We start from the raw sequence: 20,111 nt of genomic DNA, 5'->3' as shown, positions 1-20,111 counted from the left end.
GGCTCCTTTAATTGAATAGTTCCATGCGTATGTGTATGTGATCCCAGGTGAGCTCATCATTTCGTAGAGAGAATTTATGTGAAGTTTTTGTGCTTTATTATATTTGTTTTTATATTTATTTTTATTGCATTCAATATTTATTATTTTGGTTTATTTGTAATTTTACTGCATCTCTATTAGTGTAGCTTTTTTTGGTGGAGCCTTAATTATCTTAATTGTCTGCAGGTGTGCCACACAGACCACATGTGCCGTTACCATGACAACAAGCACTGCAGGCACTGAGGACACAGACACAAGCACGCTCATTTATGACTGAAGCACTGTGAAAGAGCTCCCGAACAGTTGCTAATAATGGGAAAAGTGTAAATGATAGGTGAAAACTAACATGATTGTGAGCGGCAGACTGACCTGGGGAACACAGAGAGAAATGTGAGAAATGACTGAGTTACGGCAGTGTAAAAACAGTCAACTCACCAGGAGCAGGACGATCCGTTTAGCACTAATTTGTACTGATTTGAATAGGAGCCGAGGAGGGATTTGCCCCTAAACTACTGCCTGCCATTTCACTTTAAAAAGACCTAGGTCTTCAAACATGGGTTCAAATGAAGCCCAGGAACCGTGGCTACATTTTTGGAAAAGATCATTCACTTCCTATGTATCGTTTGGCCGGGAGGGCGAGTTGTTCAGAAAAGTTTCAGGTGAATTTTTGCTGTTCCTTCACTCTAGCTGAAGACATCTGATGGCATCGCACACTCTAAAAGATGAGATTTTGACTAAACCCAGGGGATTTTTAAGACTCGTCTATCGAAAACTGTAAACCCCATCCTCGTGCCGCAGACATTTTGGGAGAGATGACAAAAATGCCTGCGTTTTAAAGTTTAAATAAAGTCTGTAGGTAACAGTATGGTGAAGCAGTAGCAGTCGGAAAAAAGACAACTTTTTGTTCCCATTGAAGGTGAATGTTTTTTTTTGTTTTTTTTTTTTCCGCATTTTTGTGCAAAAACCTTAAGTGATATCGTTACCATGTGACCACACAGATAATCTCTGGGCCATGCCGAACGTTTTTGTGTTGACTGAATAATTTTAGCACGAGTCGTTTGGGAATGGTAGCCACTTGAAAATGGCCCAATTCATTTCGGATGGATAAATTTGACCAGTTTTTCGCAATTTTAACAAAATCCGTGCATCAAAATGTCAAGCCATATACATAGCACATCTTTTGAGACCAGGCTGCACATTTTTGTAATAACATGTTTTGGTCTATTTCCAACAGTCTGAGCCACATTTTTTTTTTCAAAGCTTTTTGTGTAAGAAGAATAATAAATACGACGATCAATAGTCCCCTGTGCCTTGCATTACATGCAAGCACACGGGGAATAATAAATGAGCGGAAAAATTAGAGATGTGGGATTAGAGAAATTTGGTGTGGGAGAAGAAAAGAGAGGATGTTCCCACCAAGCCATGTTCAAAAAGAGGCGTTGACAACATGTCATCATACTTGGCAAAAGAGTCAATCATGTACGCATCAGATGGTTGGTTCCTAGGAATGCTGATGACGCTGATGGTGCTGGTAAGACTCTGATCATATAGTTTCCAGAGAAAAACAATTATAACATCATAAGAACCAGGTATGGGTTTTCTGAGTTTCACAGTTTCACAACTTGGAGCCATAGTTGTCATATTTATTCATCAGTATGTCCTATGTGTAGTTCACTGTCCTTAAGGATGTAAGGAAAAGCTAGTTTCAGAATTAGTTACAGTAATAATAATAGTAACAATAATAATAATAATAATAGTAATAATAGTAATAATAATACATATTTATATAGTGCTTTGGATCAAAATGCTATAAACACACCAACAATAAAAGAATAAGAACACACTAAAAACAGATTCAATAAAATAAATAAAAACTATTGCTGTTTGACTATTACTGTATTACTAAATAAATACATTGCCAATAAAAGCAATTAGAAACTAGTTAAGATCAGCAAAGTTGCACAAAATGTATATTTATAATATTTTTTTTATTTCCATAGACGTGAAATCATTATTTTAATTCAGTGTCTCTTGTTTTGTCAAATGTATTTATTTAATATTGAATTAAAACAGTTTTTTTCCAAACATCTGATTGAAATGGTTCCGTTACCCTTAAAGCTGACTTTAAATAATAATGATATTTAGTATTAAAGCATGCACATATACAGTGGGTACACATAATAGTCATATTTAATATTAAAGCATGCACATGTACAGTTGGTGCACGTAAGTCATATTTTGTGGTATTTTGATGACGTCTGAAGTGTGTGTATCTTATTTCCTGAAGTTGAGTAACTTATGGTAAATTGCGTGTTTGAATCCACTTTCCAGTGACTTGGCACCAATTAGAGAAATTTGGTGTTGGAGCAGAAAGGAGAGGATGTTCCCACCAAGCCATGTTCAAAAAGAGTCGTTGATAACATGTCATCATACTTGACAAAAGAGTCTATCTATGACATACGCATCAGATGGTTGGTTCCTAGGAATGCTGATGACGCTGATGGTGCTGATAAGACTGTGATCATATAGTTTCCAGAGAAAAACAACTATAACCTCCTAAGAACCAGCTATGGGTTTTCTGAGTTTCACAGTTTCACAACATTATACAAAACAAAGGAAACTGTCCACCACAAAGGACATTCCATAAAAAGTTTAAAAACTCAAAAGGACTCGGTCAAATTTGGAGAGAAATCAGAGAATTTTGCCAGGAAAGTGCTCGGAATTTTGATGTGGTGAAGAAGGACATAATTAACCAGATAATGAAAAATTAGAGAAAAAATAATTATCAAAACAGACAGACAGACGGACGGATGGTTTGTTGATATTTTGTTGTTTTCTAGATCTTTTCACTTATTTCTGTTTATTTCACTAAACTGTGACCTCTGACCCCCAACAACACCACAACCTGTTATCAGTGTCCACAACTGTGACCTCTGACCTCCAACAACACCACAACCTGTTATCAGTGTCCACAACTGTGACCTCTGACCTCGAACAGCACCACAACCTGTTATCAGCGTCCACAACTGTGACCTCTGACCCCCAACAACACCACAACCTGTTATCAGTGTCCACAACTGTGACCTCTGACCCCCAACAGCACCCTGACCCCGTTTACATCCACAAAACTGAACAAGCCCAAGAAAAATAATGACAAAAGGAACAAAAAAAACAACAAAAATGGAATGAAATAATGAATAAAATGAGCAAAACCAAACGAAAGGTGAATGAAGTAATGAAATAATGAAAACCAAAGAAAAATTGAATTAAGTAATGAATAAAATGAGCAAAACTGATCAAAAATTGAATAAAATTATGAAAAAAAACAAAAAACAAAACTGAACAAAAATTGAATAAAATAGTGAATAAAATGAACAAAACTGAACAAAAATGGAATAAAATAATGAAAAATAAAAATGAACAAAAATGGAATAAAATAATGAACAAAAATGAACAAAACCAAACAACATGAGCTGAAGACAATAACAGGAAGTTTGATTCTATGTGATTACGTACGTACGAACTCTGATTTGTGGAATTATCGGATAATCATTTATCATGTAAGCAGTCTAATCTGATCTGTTTAATCAGTTAACAGGAGTAATCTGATTATATTAAAGCCAATAACAGACTGAAATGTCTGAAGCAGGTGTCTGTAGGTTCTCATTTGTCCAGGTCATCGTTCTTCTCAGTTCAACTGGACTAGTTTAGTTCTTTTGAAAACATTTTGACAAAACGTTTTCAAATGAAACTCACAATAATTACTGGGAATCTTTGACGTTGGCGGGTGTTTACGGGGCCAATAATCTGGTTTTTCATGGAGTGTGGTCCAGGACGATCTAAGCCACAGCAGTCAAACATGCAGCCCGGGGGCCAAATTTGGCCCGTCAAAGGGTTCAGTCCAGCCCCTGGGATGAATTTGTGAAACGCAAAAATTACACTGAAGATATTAACGATCAAGTGTGTTAAAATCATTTTAGGTCATTTCAATCTAAAAATGATGAGACCAGTAAAATACTATCAAAATAACCTGTAAATTAATGAAAACTGCGTATTTGTCTCTTTGTTTTAGTTTTAAAAAAAGTAAAATTACACAAAAATATTTACATTTACAGACTTGCCTTTAACAAAAAATCTGAATATCTGAATGTCTTAAGAGAAGTATGTGGAATTTTAATAATTTTCTCCCTGTTATTTAATGTTTTGTGTATTTGTAGATCCAGTGTGATCTCTAAGTTGTGATTCACATGTATAAATGATAAACTAAGGTGTCATATTGTTAACACTGCACTTAATTTAGTAAATAATTTTCAGGTTGTTCATATTTGTTCATGTTATGTTCAAGTACAATTTGTAGATATAAGTGTTTTCATTATGGAATTTACTTTTTTCACTCAAAAGTTCTTATCCTATTATTTATATTATTTTACTGGTCCGGCCCACTTTATATCATATTAGGCTGAATGTGGCCCCTGAACTAAAATGAGTATGACACCCCCGATCTAAGCTAAAAGGAGATCAGTCTGACTGAGACCAGGCCCAGACTGATCTGTGTCTGGTTCCCAGGCTAAGATTAGTCCGTATCACTGTTACCACCGCAGGGATTTTGTCATCAGACCCCTGGAACCCCCCCCTCAAAAAAAAAAAAAAGAAAAAAAAAAGCAACTTTTCGGGTAGATTTCTGTTCCTCTGCATGTTTCATTTCCTCCAGGAAATACACAGGGCCACATTTCTTTACACTGATGGGTCTATTCCTTTTTTAAACAGGTTATCGCCAAAACTTTTTACAAAAATAATCCCCAAAGTAGGAAGTTATTAATATGAGAAACTGGTGGAAAATGCATGGATACAGTGGAACGTAAATAACAAATATAGCTAGTTCTCTGCGTAACAGAGAGAGAGAAAAAGAAAATCAGTTTTTGCAATGTCCACAAGATGAGAAAACAATATTTATGTATTATAGATTAGATTAGATCTCTGTGGTCAGTTTGACTGTGAAAAATATCTGCAGCTCATTAGTCGACCAACAAAACATCTACGAACATCTGCACTGTGTTTTTAGTTATTTTGTCTGTTGTAGTTGTTTTTATCTGTTGTTCTGTGTTTTTGAATGTCTTGGGGTGTTTTTAATGCCTGGTTGTGGTTTTTAAACTTTGTCTGACAGCCGTGACAAAAGAGAAATTTCTGTATTTACTTGGAACAGACAACATAGTTTTCTATTCTATTCTATTCTATTCTATTCTATTCTATTCTATTCTATTCTATTGCAATTTACTAACCAATCATTAATTTCCTTATTTTTGCAGAAAATTCTTTAACACTTTAAATTTAAACAGATATAGAATTCCAAATATCATCATTTATAAACGCTAACTCAGCAAAAGTCAGGTACAAACATTTCTAACTTAGTGAATGATGTAATTTAGTGACATTTTCCAGAGGGTTTTACCTGTTTTATAGAGTCATCGGTGGAAGAACGTGTGTATGTGTTCTCAGTGTGTTTTTCTTCTCTGTGTGTGTGTGTGTTAGCAGGTTTGTCCGACAGGGAGGACTGGCTGGATCTGAATGACCGAGAGCTGAAGCCCGTACACCCAGGGGTGAAAACTGTTCTGGGTCCGGCTGCAGGAAATCCCCCAGCTCCTGTATCGGGGCCACATCCGGGGCCCGTTGAGGATCCAGGTGCTGTTGTGGGGCCCAGAGGACTAAACATCCCTGATCTGCCTAAACCTGCCTTTAAGGTTTGAGCTGGATCTGTTCACTACCAAAACTAACAACTTCATTTTCACTGAAATATTTAACAGGAAAAGTCCATTTTCATGAGTAAAACCTCAGACATTTAGATACACTATATGGACAAAAGTATGTGGACACGCTGAATTCAGGTGTTTCTTTTCTAACAGGGGTCTGGAATACAAAACAATAATGATAAATGTTATAATGTAGTTTTATATTGGGATAAATATCATTGCATTGGTTAGTTTGGTTTAAATTGTTATCTTTGTTTCTAAAATGCCTCCGAGATGGTTTTTACTTAATTTCTCTCAACACTGATTTTTTGTTTTTTATCCATTACTATGATTTTAAATGTTCTACCTCTAAATTTAAAAAAAAAAAAAAAAAAATCAAACCTTGGCTGTAAATAATAATTTTCTACCACAACTAACCATCTACTTTCTCACTGAGGAATAAAAATCTCCCATTAACTGTGAAGGAAATGTTGATATTTATAAACAATATGGCCAAAAATATTGGGACACATCATGTCTGCAGCTGTAAGATGTCCTGTTCATGATGATTTGAGGTAAAAAAAAAATCAATATTTCCTTAAAGTTTAATAGGAGATTTTTCTTCCTCAGTGAGATGTGAAGAAAGTAGATGGTTAGTTAAGGTAGAAAATTATTATTCAGTCAGTTGAAATTACAGTCAGTTTGAAATTTAAAGGTAGAACATTTAAAATCATAGTCATGGATAAAAAAAAATCATCGTGGAGAGAAATTAAGTAAAACTTCTCTCAGAGGCATTTTGGAAGCAAAGATAGCAACCCCTGTTAGAAAAGAAACACCTGAATTCAATGTGTCCACATACTTTTGTCCATATATTGTACATAACACTGATCTGTCATGAGGTTTTCTCCTTTTTTAGATGTCATTCTTTGTTTATTCACAGAAAAAGACATTTCCAAATAAGAGAGGTCCGCCCAACCTTCAGAAAGGAGGAAACGTATCCGACACAGCAGGTGGAGAAAAGCAAGAACAAGAGGTGGTTCAAGATGAAGAGGAGAACACCGAGAAGAAGATAGTCAGGTCAGTCAGCCTTTCATCAGTTTAGAATGGATCAGAGAACATTAGAATAATCATTAGTAGTCATTTTCCAGCAGCAGAAGTCCAGCAGAGTGTTTCAGAGAAGCGGTGATGAATGATTTAACTCTTCATTCATAAATAACAGGTTTTACTCTTGTCATGCAGCTGGAGAGGAGCGATGATCGAAGCCGACCAAGCCACAGAACCTCTGCCTTCAGCCAGTGAGAAGGAAGCAGCAGGAAACGCTGCAGAAGCAGGTGACGACAGAACTCACATTTATATCGTGACGTTATTGAGACTCACATTTGTATCATGACGTTATTGAGACTCGCATTTATATCATGAGGTTATTGAGACTCACATTTATATCATGACGTTATGGAGACACATTTATATCATGATGTTATCGAGACTCACATTTGTATCATGACGTTATCGAGACTCACATTTATATCATGACGTTATGAAGACACATTTATATCATGAGGTTTTTGAGACTCACATTTATATCATGATGCTATTGATATTTACACCCCTCACCCCCCCCATATCACACCATGTGCATGTGCAACCACACTATTAATATGTAAATCATCTTATCTTATCTTATCTTATCTTACTTTGTCTTGTCTTGCTTTGAAATAGTTTTTATATTCAAGTGAGTGTTTTTCGTGGGTGTTTCTTTGAGACGGGACGTAATGTTGATGTGTTTCCCGCCTTTTTCGTTTTTGTTCGCAATATTGTCAAGGAACAATGCTATTAACAAACAAAAACTGGCTCAACTGTAGATGAAATGACAACAAAAACATGTAACATGATGGGTGTAGCACTCCTAATTTCATTGAACATACAATGACAGTAAAGGTAGGCTATGCTATGCTATGCTATGCTATACTAACAAATACGCCCAAAGTTTTTTTTTTCATCATACTGTTTTTTCCAATTGTTTCCAGAGTAGAGAGAATTTTTCCTTCTTTTTGATTCCGTGGAGTAACTTTGTTGTTTCCCTCTCAAACAGATTCTTTAAGGTAGCCCGGGTCAGCTCTGCTCCTATATGCTGTTTTGGACCTTTACCTTTTTTATTTTTTTTTTTATTTTTTTTTTTAAACGTAAAGTTTGAACATTTTTAACATGTGGTATAAAACCCAGCTGCACTCAAAGCAGCAGAATCAAAGCACGGCACAGAATATTTCTCCTACTGAAAATAATCAGTGTATGAAGAGCCTCATGGAGGAGTCTCTGGCTTTAATTTCTTAATTTCTTAATTTAATTTCTTTTCTTTGTGTCTGTAGTTTCATCTGGGGTCGTGGACCGATTGGAGGCGGTACGCCAGGCTTTCAGACATGCGTGGAAGGGCTACAAGGACCACGCGTGGGGTCACGACGAGCTCAAGCCCATCTCCAAGTCCTTTGGAGAGTGGTTTGGACTGGGTTTGACCCTCATAGACTCTCTGGACACCATGTGGATTCTGGGCCTGAAAGAAGGTACTGCATGTTTTTGAGGGGAGAGGATTAGATTGGATTAGATTACATTGGATTAGATTACATTACATTAGATTTCATTAGATTAGAGTACATTACATTAGATTATATTTGGTTAGATTATATTAGATTAAATTACATTACATTACATTAGAGTACATTAGATTAGATTACATCAAATTTCATTTTATTACATTTCAGTACATTACATTAGATTACATTACATTCGATTTCATTCAGTTAGATTAGATTTCATTAGATTGCATTACATTAGATTAGACAACCTTAAATTAGATTAGATGACATTGCATTACATTAGATTATATTCGTTAGGTTACATTAGGTTAGATTATATCAGATTACATTACATTATTTTAGTTTAGATAACATCAGATGTTATTAGATTACATTAGATTATATTACAGTACATTGCTTTACATTAGATTAGATTTCATTAGATTAGATTAGGTTACATTACATTAGATATCATTAGATTAGATTACATTAGATTCGACTACATTACATTAGATTAGATGACATTGCATTCCATTGGATTATATTAGGTTAGATTGCATTATATTAAATTAGATTACATAAGATTTCATTAGATTCCATTAAATTATATTGCATTACATTACATTAGATTACATTAGATTAGGATAGATTACATTACATTGGATTATATTAGATTATATTAAATTAAATTAGATTACATTAGATAATACTAGGTTAGATTACATCAGATTACATTACTTTAGATTACATTAGATTATATTAGGTTAGTTTACAACACATTACATTAGATTACATTTCATATAATTACACTCCACAAGTTGAGATAACAACCAAATACCCCAGGATCTGGTGAGCCATTATGCTATGAGGCTAACATGGTCATGTATTTTGGCGTCACAAACAGCACATTTTCCTCAGGCTGTTTTAGTCAGTACTGCTCTGGATTTACAGACTGTACAAACATGTCATGAGACACTTAGAGAATGTTTTATCTGCCTGTTACTGTAGGTCAGGGGTGTCAAACTCATTTTAGTTTAGGTTCCACATTCAGCCCAATATGATCTGAAGTGGGCCGGACCAGTAAAATAATAACATAATTACCTATAATTAATGTCAACTACAATCTTTTGTCTGTTTTTTTTATAATTGTATATTTATTGCTTTTTATTATCTTCCATTGACATGTACATCTTAAGCACATACACAACTTACAGATCACAGTAGATCTACAAATACACAAAACATTAAGTAACAGGCAGAATATGGTCAAAATTATACTTAAAACATTTCAGGTGATTGACATTTTTTGTGAGAGGATAGTTAGATGATTACAAGATAGATGTAATTTATACTATTTTTTTTACACTAAAGCAAAGAAAAATTTGGTGTTGTCATTATTTATAGGTTATTATGTTATTTTACTAATCTGACCCACTTGAGATCATATTAGTGATTGTTAATATGTTCAGTGTAATTTCTGCATTCCATTAATTTGTCCCATGAGCTGCATTGGAACCACTGGCAGCCCGGTTTTGGCCCATGGACCGTAGGTTTATAATAATAATAATAATAATAATAATCAAAATAATAAATTGCATTTATAAAGCACTTTTCATTCAGCAGAATCTCAAAGTGCTATAGAGAGAAGACAGTCCAATAAAAAAATAAAATACTTCTCGAAGTTCTTGAACTAACTTGATCCTGTGTCAGGATGCTGGTGGGAGAGGACGCTGGCGTTGTCGGTTCACCGCTTCTCCTAACCAAAGCAAAAACTTTTTAACCTTTTAACTTTTTTCAACTTTTTAATGGATTAACACTTTCAGTGCCATGGGCCGATTAAATCGGCTTTACGAAAACAGCCTGTAAAGTGCCACGGGCCGATCAGATCGGCTTTGGAGAACACGCCACATTTGTGTACAAACAAACCATCCACCCCCATTTCTTCCTCACATTTCAATGATGTTCTTTCTGTGTCCCCCTTTTGAGACCAAGCAGACGGGAATTTGAGGTCACGCGACCGAATAATATTTTTATATCTTTTTAATGTTTCTTATTCTCCGGTGTTTCATCAGAGGGAGCCCTCCATGCCGGGGGGCGGCTGTGGACTCCGGGGGCTGTGGCGCCTTCTCTCACTAGGGTCCGCTCCTTTCTGGTGGGTGGGGGTCCCAGTTGGCCGTCTCCCACTAGTTGGGATGCGGGGCTGTGTTGCTGGTGCCTGGTCGCCGGGGTCGGCGGCTGCATCCTGGTGCGGATGGCTCCCTGAGACAGCGCCTCCTAAATTGATGTTTTACTTTTACTTGTACATTTTTGTTCTGGTCTACCCGTGCTCAGTCAGTCTTCTTAAGTATGTGTGAGCTTGTGGGTTTGCATGTATATGTGTGTGTGTGTGTGTGGGTGTGGGTGGGGGGCGGTACTGATTTTTAAACTGATATGTAAAGCACTTTGTGCTACAGTTTTTAATGTATGAAAAGTGCTATATAAATAAAGATTATTATTATTATTATTATTATTATTATTATAAATTATGCAAATTATGATCAATAATGAATCGGCTGCGTCCGGTGCGTTTTGAATCTAATCAGCAATCGGTCGGATGTTACCGAGCGGTTTTCTGCAGGATTCTTCAAATATTATAAAAACGACGCGAAATACTGAAAAACGCCCAAATTCTGTGGCACTTTTAAGGCTTATTAGCCCCTTAACTGTCTGGCACTTAAAGAGTTAACTACCTTTTGACACCAGCTGTCTCTCTGGTTGTATGTTTGACACTCCTGCTGTATGTAATATGACTCTTCCTTTGTTATACTTTCTGTTACTTCATACAGAGTTTGCTGAGGCGAGGGCCTGGGTGGAGAAGGACCTCTCCTTCGACAAGAATGTGGACGTGAACCTTTTTGAAACAACGATCCGTGTCCTTGGTGGTTTAATCAGCACCTACCACCTGTCAGCAGACCAGCTGTTCTTGGAGAAAGCAGTGAGTCATCCAAACGTCAATTTAACTGATCAGTTTGTGTTAATTAACTACACCAGGGCTGTCAAACTCATTTTAGATCAGGTTCCACATTCAGCCCAATATGATCTAAAGTGGGCCCGAACAGTAAAATAATAACATAATAACCTATAAATAATAATCCACATTTTTTCTGTTTTACTGTGAAAAAATTAAAATTACTCTATGAAAATGTGGATAACCTGAACAACATATACGTTTACTGATTATTTATTGTCAAATGTGTGTGTTCTATGTGTTTTCACTGTGTAATCTTGGAATTGTGTGTTGTATTTGCTGCTGTCTGTCTTGGCCAGGACTCCCACGTAAAAGAGATTCTTAATCTCAGTGGGATTTTTCCTGGTTATATAAAGTTTAAATTAAAAAAGAAATTTAAAAAAAAAAAGAGATTTCTTAAGAAAAATAAGTGCAATTTGCTAATATAACGAAATAACTCCAAATTTTTTCTCTTTGTGTTCGTGCATAAAAGTATAATTTTAACAATATTAAGTTTCAGTTTATCATTTTCACATGTGCATTAGGACTTACAGATCACAGTGGATCTACAAATACACAGAACATTTAATAACAGGCAGAATTTTGGTAAAATTTCACTTAGAAATTTCAGGTTGTTCATGGTTTTAGATGATCCACGTTTTTTGTTACCTCCGCCAAGTGTAACGGTGGAGGTTATGTTTTCATCTGGGTTTATCTGTTTGATGTTAGCAAGATAACTCAGAAAGTTATGAACAGATTTTCATGAAATTTTCAGAAAATGTTGATACTGGCACGAGGAACAAATGATTAAATTTTGGTGGTGATTGGTGATTGGGGCGGGGGGGCTGTTTGTTCGTCTGTCTGTTAGCAAGATAATTCAAAAAGTTATGGACAGATTTGGATGAAATTATCAGGAAATGTTGATACTGGCACAAGGAACAAATGATTACATTTTGGTGGTGTTGGGTGGGGGGGGGCGTTTGAGTGCTTTTCTAGTTTGTAAATGTAAACAATTTCATCATGTAATTTTAGTTTTTTCACTAAAACAGACAAAAATTCAGTCGTCATCATTGATAGGTTATTATACTATTATTTTACTGGTCCGACCCACTTTTCCATTATATTGTGCTACAGCTGACTTCTTGATTGTTAATGTATTCATTGTTAATTTTTGCATTTCACAAATTCACCCCACAGGCCAGATTGGACCCTTTAGCGGGCTGGTTTTGGCCCACGGGCCGTATGGTTGACACCCCTGAACTAGATTATACGTTTGATTTGAGGGCGATAATGTAGTAATCGTTTCCTGTCTCACTTTAAAGAAAGACCTGGGGTCCCGGTTGATGCCTGCCTTCAAAACTCCCTCAAAGATTCCGTTCTCAGACGTCAACATCGGGAAAGGAACGGCCCACCCCCCTCGATGGACGTCGGACAGTACGCTGGCCGAGGTCACCAGTGTTCAACTGGAGTTCAGAGAGCTGAGCCGGCTCACCCAGGAACCGCAGTACCAGGTCTGGAATCCACCAATCAGAACCAGAATACTGGAACCATTAAACTGTATGAACACTTGATACACTAAGGTTTAGAGCAGTGTTTTTCAACCTTGGGGTCAGGACCCCACTTGAGGTCGGCTGGAATTCAAATGGGGTTGCCTGAAATTTCTAGTAATTGATAAAAATAAAAACTTCCTAATAAAAAAATATGTGGTGAGTTTAGAGAGACAATCCCAATCCATAAAAGACATGACAAACTGTGAGTCTGAAACCGCAGCACTGTGGTTCTGTTTATCTTTCAAATGTTCATTGTGGTCAGTTTCAGATGCTGCAGCTCTTTCATAATTCAGAGTTTGAGTTCTTGGTTGGTCAGTATTAATTGTCAGCCTTGTAAATCCAAGATGGACTGACTGTACAGATCCTGACCAAGGAAAATCCAACTCTCACTTTGTGCAGTAATCTACACCTGGATTTACTGCCTCCGTCCAGAATAATATACATTATATAGACTAAATGTCATCTAAAATTAATGTTTATTTGCAACATAGCATAGCAAACTATTACATGATCAAAAACAAATTAATTTTAGCCAAAAAATGTCTCCATTTTGAATGTCTGGGGTCTCCAGAAATTTGTAATGTTAAAATGGGGTCACTAGCCAAAAAAGATTAGAAACCATTGGTTTAGAGGCACAACATCTACTCATATTATAGTATTATTTTCACATTGTGTATTAGTGCTTTAAGTCTAAAGCTGCAGTTGTATGTGAATAACAAAGTCAAAGTTATAACATCCCTAATAAAACTGTGGCAGTTCTATGTTTAAGTAACTGAAGAATTGAAAAAGTATAGACGTAACCTAAAAATCGGAATCAGAATCCTTTAACCCTTGAACCCCTGATGTGTCTGTGGTGAGTGTTCTGAATTGAATTTAGCTGAAATGAAGTAATTTATTTTAAAATTCATAAAAATTCAACATTTTGCTCAATAAGACAAATTTCAAAAGAATAGACAGAGATTAAAATCCCACAAAATAACTTATTTATTACACATTACCTTCCATTAATCCTTCATTTTCCTTCAGTCAGTGCACACAGATATTCAAATTGTCATGTACTGTTTGGTTTTACACTTTACTTCAAAACATCTAAATCTGGAACAGGGTTGTTTTAATCCCAGTGGAAATTATTGTGTGTTACAATTGCTCCGTGTAAGTATAATTAAAGTAAAATATGAAAGTATAAGTATTTTAAAAAAATAATAAAAAATTCACAAAGCCAAAATTGATGAGATGCACGGGTAATCACAGCTGTTGGTCTGTCCTGTCTTCTTTTCACTGTCCTACCTATTTATGTTTATTTTTGTCAATTTTCTTATCTATTTTGTTCAGTTTTTATGATTTTTTTGTCTCATTTTATTAAATTTTCACAAATTTTCCTGCTTATTTTTTTGTCTTTACTCTTTTTGATGGTTAGGGTTGTAAATGTTTTTGCTTACTTTCTTTTTTGTTGGTTTTTAGCTTACCAGCCGACAGGCCGTAAGCTATTGTCGTCATGTGGCGTCCATCAGCGTCGTCGGCATCTGTTGTCTGTCGTCTGTCACAAAAATTTCAATCGTCTTCTTCTCCAAAACTAAAATTCCGATTGACTTCAAACTTGGTATACAGCTTCTTTATGATGATGTCAACAAAAGTTAGTGAAATTATTTGGATCCGGATCTGATTCCGGATTTGATGTGACTTTGAAAAATTTCCCCATTGTAACAGATAGGAAGTGGATTGATGCAATAACTCAGTAAATATAAATGATATCCAGTGTAAATTTCTACAGTCCAGCCCTGATGGGGAGATGACCAAAACATAATGTCCACATGCTGATCAGGATCTTCTTCTGGATCCGGGAACTTAAGGAAAATTTAACATGGGCTCTTATGGGGAAAAAAAAATTTCAATCGTCTTTTTCTCCGAAACTACAGTTCTGATTGACTTCAAACTTGGTATACAGCTTCTGTATGATGATATCAACACAAGGTATTGAAATTATTTCGATCCGGATCTGATTCTGGATTTGGTGCCACTTTGAAAAATTTTCCCATTATAAGAGATAGGAAGTGGATTGATCCAATAAATCAGTATCAATGATATCAAGTTGGAATTTGAATTTTTTACAGATCTGATTGGAATATGACCAAAACATGGGCTATTTCTGTAATAGAATAAATAGTACTACGAGACAAATATTATCAATATGATCTATCGTTCTATCATTCTATTGTTCTACCTATCTATCTATATTACGTACTAGACAAATATTATCAATATGATCTATCGTTCTGTCATTCTGTTGTTCTATCGTTCTATAGTTCTATCGTTCTATCTATCTATTGTTCTATCATTCGGTCATTATCTATCTATCTATCTATCTATCGTTCTATCGTTCTATCGTTCTATCTATCGTTCTATCTATCGTTCTATCTATCGTTCTATCTATCTATTGTTCTATCGTTCTGTCGTTCTATATATTGTTCTATATATCTATCTATCGTTCTATAATTCTATTGTCCTATCATTCTATCATTCTATCTATCTATCTATCTATCTATCTATCTATCTATCTATCTATCTATCTATCTATCTATCTATCTATCTATCTATCTATCTATCTATCTATCTATCTATCTATCTATCTATCTATCTATCTATCTATCTATCTCACGTACTAGGCAAATATTATCAATATGATAATTAAAAGAAATGTAGATAAATAAGTGCAAAAATATAGTTGTGTGTAATTATAATTATGAGGTTATAAGGTGGAATTAATCAGTCTGATGGCCCCAGGCAGGAATAATTCCCTGTGTGGTACATTTGGGTCCTATCAATTATTTTTAATACTGGAAAGTGTTGGCTTTACTTCTAGTCGTCTGACAGGAAGAACATTCCCTGGTGTCAATTTGTTTTAAGCCTGACATCTTGTGTGATCTACGGAGATGACAAGTACGAACGCGAGTGTGCTATAAATCCATCTCGTTGACAGTCTGAGCGCCTCCTTAAAACACAGGCTGAACATTTTGACATGTGCTTGAATAATTCCTGGCATCAACGATTTGAAATTCACCGCATTTCTTCTACATGTGAAATTTGTAATAAGCCTCCAGAGATAAATGGGTAATTACAGTACTTTCCAAGAGATTGAGCCACGAGATATCGGTAATAAGACAGGTTTATTATGTCTTGTCTGGACTCTGGTGTGATGATTGGCCAAATGGAGGAGGAAACACACCAGGAGGCTGGAATTATCTTCACCGCAGTATGATTTATTTACAGTGTTTGCCCAGGTGACATCGCCGTTAGAGCTGTGTTAGTGAAAAAAAAATTAACTAAAAAAAAAAGAACTAAACTAACTGATGAAAATCAGCTTGACGAAACATAAGGAAAATCAGTCTTCAACAACAGAAAATAAAGCTCAGCCCATGGCTAAGGGCAACCAGCTTCAGTGGCCTGCTTCACTCAAGCAGAGCCACACTTCTGCCTCGAGCAGCATCTAAAGCAGGGGTCACCGATCCTGGGCCTCGAGGGCCGGAATCCTGCATGTTTTAGATGTTTCCCTCTTTCAGCACACCTGACGGTCATTATCAGGCTTCTGCAGAGCTTGATGATAGGCTTATCATTTGAATCAGGTGTGTTGGAAGAGGGATACATCTAAAACATGGAGGATTCCGGCCCTCGAGGACCAGGATTGGTGACCCCTGATCTAAAGGCTTTTTATACCCGTTGCCCCCCCCACATGAACAAACCATCCATAAATGTTCAATTTACCTTTCAATTGCCATTTACTGGAATAATACTGATATCTTTACCAAAACCTTATTTTAGTACTTTTATTTACTACTCCCCCAAAAAGTCTATAATAGTTTAAACATAGTTTAGGGCATTTTAAAGGTTAACTTCCGACCAACTCACAAAACTCCCCTCCGATTGCTGCCACCCTTGGTAAGTTCCTGATGCCTTCTGCTATAAAAGGTTTGGGAACCTCCCTCTTCTTGTTTGTCTGTCAAGCTTGGAATCTGGTGATGAGATGGAGTGAGAAATGGAGTGAGCATCAAACAGTTGGGTAACAAAAGGAATAAAAGAAAAAGACTAGGCTGCGCAAAATGTGTTTTGATCTGTGGGCCCATTATGTAAATATTTCTAAGGATGCAAAAATGATGAAAATATGATTACTAGAAACAAACAAAACGAGACCAGCTAAGCCAGCAGGCCCAAACCCATGCTCCACCCTGTCACTCCAACCCAGAACCAGACCCAGAGCCTGAGAACAAAGGATATGGGTTCAACCCACTCACAGGGCATGGGCAACCACCATGACACTGGTATCAACCCTTCCGTTTTTTTTTTTTAATTTGATCTCCCCAGGAGGTTGTGAATGAGGTGATGAAGCTGGTCCATAAGCTGCCGGGGAAACACGATGGCCTGGTGCCCATGTTCATTAACACCAACAGCGGACAGTTCACACACAAAGGAGTGTTCACACTGGGCGCCCGAGCAGACAGCTACTATGAATACCTGCTCAAACAGTGGATCCAAGGAGGCAAGACGGAGGACGAGTAATTACACTTTTACATTTCTGAGTCCGCTGTAAATGCTGGGACACAAGCACAGACACTTAGAGGTTGGGTTTCTACACAGTGAGTGATTATTACTGACATTTATGCCGAACAAAATACAAAATATAGTTATTTATATAAACCAGGGCTGCCAAGCATGCTCTGTTGTTAAAATTGCACTTAATTTTCTTTAGACATTTCAGGTTGTTCATATTTTTTGAGTTCACATTCACATTTTTATATGTAAAGGATAGTTTGTTAATGTAAATATTTTCATAATTTAATGTTTTTTTTGTTTGTTTTTTTTTGCACTAAAACAAAAAGAAAAAATTGCAGTTGTCATTATTTATAAGCAGAATGTAATCAATTATTTTATTTTTACTAACAAAATCACAAGAAGAAACTACAAGTCCCTAGAAATAAAATAAAATAAAATAAAATAGGTAAAAACCAAAACAAAAGAAAAAGACACAATAGCCACGAAGGGAAAAAAGAAAAACAAAAAACTGATAGATGACAACAGACAAAAATCACAAAAAAGAGAAAAAAAAAAACCACACAATAGCCAAAATATACACATGGACTCATTTGATCAGGCTTTTAAAAACTGGACTTAGCCAAAAAAAAAAAAAAAAAAATGCAGTCAATGTATTTGTGGTTCGGGTTACTTTGTTTATACTCATAGGTAGATTTTTTTGGATGACATCCTTTTGACATTTTCCTAAATATATGATCAGACAGATGACAAATCAGCTGAATATTGACATAATAAAAGTGCTCCAGGTTCGATCAATAAGTACATTTATATATTTTTTTCTCTATATATTTCATTCTTATCTTATTTTACCTAACCTAACAGAGAAAAATCTGTAATAAGTTCATAAATGTATTCCTGTTGTTAATGTGTGTGTTTTTGTGTGTTCAGCTTGTTGGAGGATTATCTTGGAGCTGTGGAAGGAGTGAAAAAACATCTTGTGAGAAAAACCGGACCCAGCAAACTCACCTTTGTTGGAGAGCTGTCGCATAATCGCTTCAACCCTAAGATGGTAGAAACACAACAGACACACACACACACACACACACACAGAATCTGACTGTTTTTGAGTTTCGGGTGATTTACTGCAGAACTCTTTCTCTTCTTGTCCAGTCAGTTCTTAGTCAGTTCATAAAATACAATACAAGAAAAGCACTCGGAGAGCGCAGACCTCCGCCAAAACAAATCTGCCCCCCCATCACCACCAAAATGTAATCATTTCTTCCTTGTGCCATTATCAACATTTCCTGCAAATTTCATGAAAATCTGTCCATAACTTTTTGAGTTATCTTGCTAACAAACACGGACGCACGCAAACACACAAAGCAAAGTCATCACAATACCTCCTGGCAGAGGTAACTAGGGGTGTGTATTGGGAAGAATGTGGTGATACGATACAAATCACAATACTAGGATCACAATACAATAGATCGCGATACATCACATTACTATTAACAAGGCAATATTTTTGGGGTTGTTTTGTTTCTTTTTTTAAATGATTATTTCTTGGAAAATGTAATTACACCAGAAATATGCACTAATGCTAAACTAATTTGTATTTGATCAGAATATGTTCTAATGCTATATCACAAAACTTTCCTTTATAGAAACTTAAAATGCAGGATTTGGATAAATGCAGTTTTAACATTAATTTAATGAATTAAATTAGTAGACCACAAGTGTCAAACATGCGGCCCGGGGCCCAAATCCGGTTCTCCAAAGGGTCTAGTCTGGCCCCTGGGATGAATCTGTAAAATACAAAAATTACACTGAAGATATTATTTTAGTTCAGGTTCCACATACAGGCCAATTTAATCTAAAGTGGGTTGGATCAGTAAAATTCTATCATAACTCATAAATACTCACAACTCTACATTTTTCTCTTTGTAAATATAAACATTTTCATGTCATTTTACTGTATTTATGCAAAACCAAACTACCATTTCACAAAAATGCGGATAACCTGAACAAATACGAACATTTTGAAATGCCTGAAATGCAAGTTTACCAATATTCTGTCTGTTATTAAATGTTTTGTGTATTTGTAGATCCACTGTGATCTGGAAATTTATATATGGAAATGATGTAAAGAATTTCAGATAGTTCATGTTATTCACATCATTTTAAAGAATAGTTGGTAGATATAAACATTTTCGCCACTTAATTTTACTTTTTTCTCTCTAATACAGAGGAAAGTTTGGAGTTGACATTATTTATGTATTATTATGTTATTGTTTCACTGGTCTGGCCCACTTCAGATCAAATTTGGCTTAATGTGGCCCCTGAACTAACACAACTTTGACACCCCTGTAGTAAACAGTCCCTGAACCATCCAACATCATTACATTATTTTTGTTCAGTCCCAACAAAAGAACTAACATCTGCCTCTTTTAGGATGCTTGAAATGACCATTATTTAACAAAACAGTGTTATCAATTTCAAACAACTATATGCATTACCTGAAATATCACAGTGCTACTTTTTTAGTTTACAAACAACAGAGATAAATACCCATGTGATTATATAAATAAAAGACCTCGCAGGATTCCCAAAAAATATACAGAAAAAAGCAAAAAGCAAAAAATGAATCTCTTCCATGTCTGCATTTGAATAAATACCTAAAAATATTAATACAGTCCTTTTTAATATCGATACAGTA

At 35.7% G+C, this 20,111-nt stretch overlaps 1 protein-coding gene across 2 annotated transcripts in view; it reads left to right on the top strand.

The window, feature by feature from the left end:
• Positions 1-20,111, top strand: part of LOC115430292 (endoplasmic reticulum mannosyl-oligosaccharide 1,2-alpha-mannosidase-like) — a 54,245-nt gene that overhangs the window by 27,485 nt on the left and 6,649 nt on the right. For both annotated transcript variants that reach the window (XM_030150233.1, XM_030150234.1), the window contains exons 4-11: positions 5,572-5,777; positions 6,706-6,842; positions 7,005-7,096; positions 8,132-8,323; positions 11,161-11,309; positions 12,644-12,832; positions 17,228-17,418; positions 18,344-18,464. In XM_030150233.1, coding sequence (XP_030006093.1) covers positions 5,572-5,777; positions 6,706-6,842; positions 7,005-7,096; positions 8,132-8,323; positions 11,161-11,309; positions 12,644-12,832; positions 17,228-17,418; positions 18,344-18,464 — 1,277 coding nt within the window. The remainder of the gene's footprint in view (positions 1-5,571; positions 5,778-6,705; positions 6,843-7,004; positions 7,097-8,131; positions 8,324-11,160; positions 11,310-12,643; positions 12,833-17,227; positions 17,419-18,343; positions 18,465-20,111) is intronic.

The sequence above is a fragment of the Sphaeramia orbicularis genome, chromosome 12 (assembly GCF_902148855.1).
Source record: "Sphaeramia orbicularis chromosome 12, fSphaOr1.1, whole genome shotgun sequence".
NCBI classification, from domain to species: domain Eukaryota; kingdom Metazoa; phylum Chordata; class Actinopteri; order Kurtiformes; family Apogonidae; genus Sphaeramia; species Sphaeramia orbicularis.
This window is presented reverse-complemented; position numbering and strand designations above follow the sequence as displayed.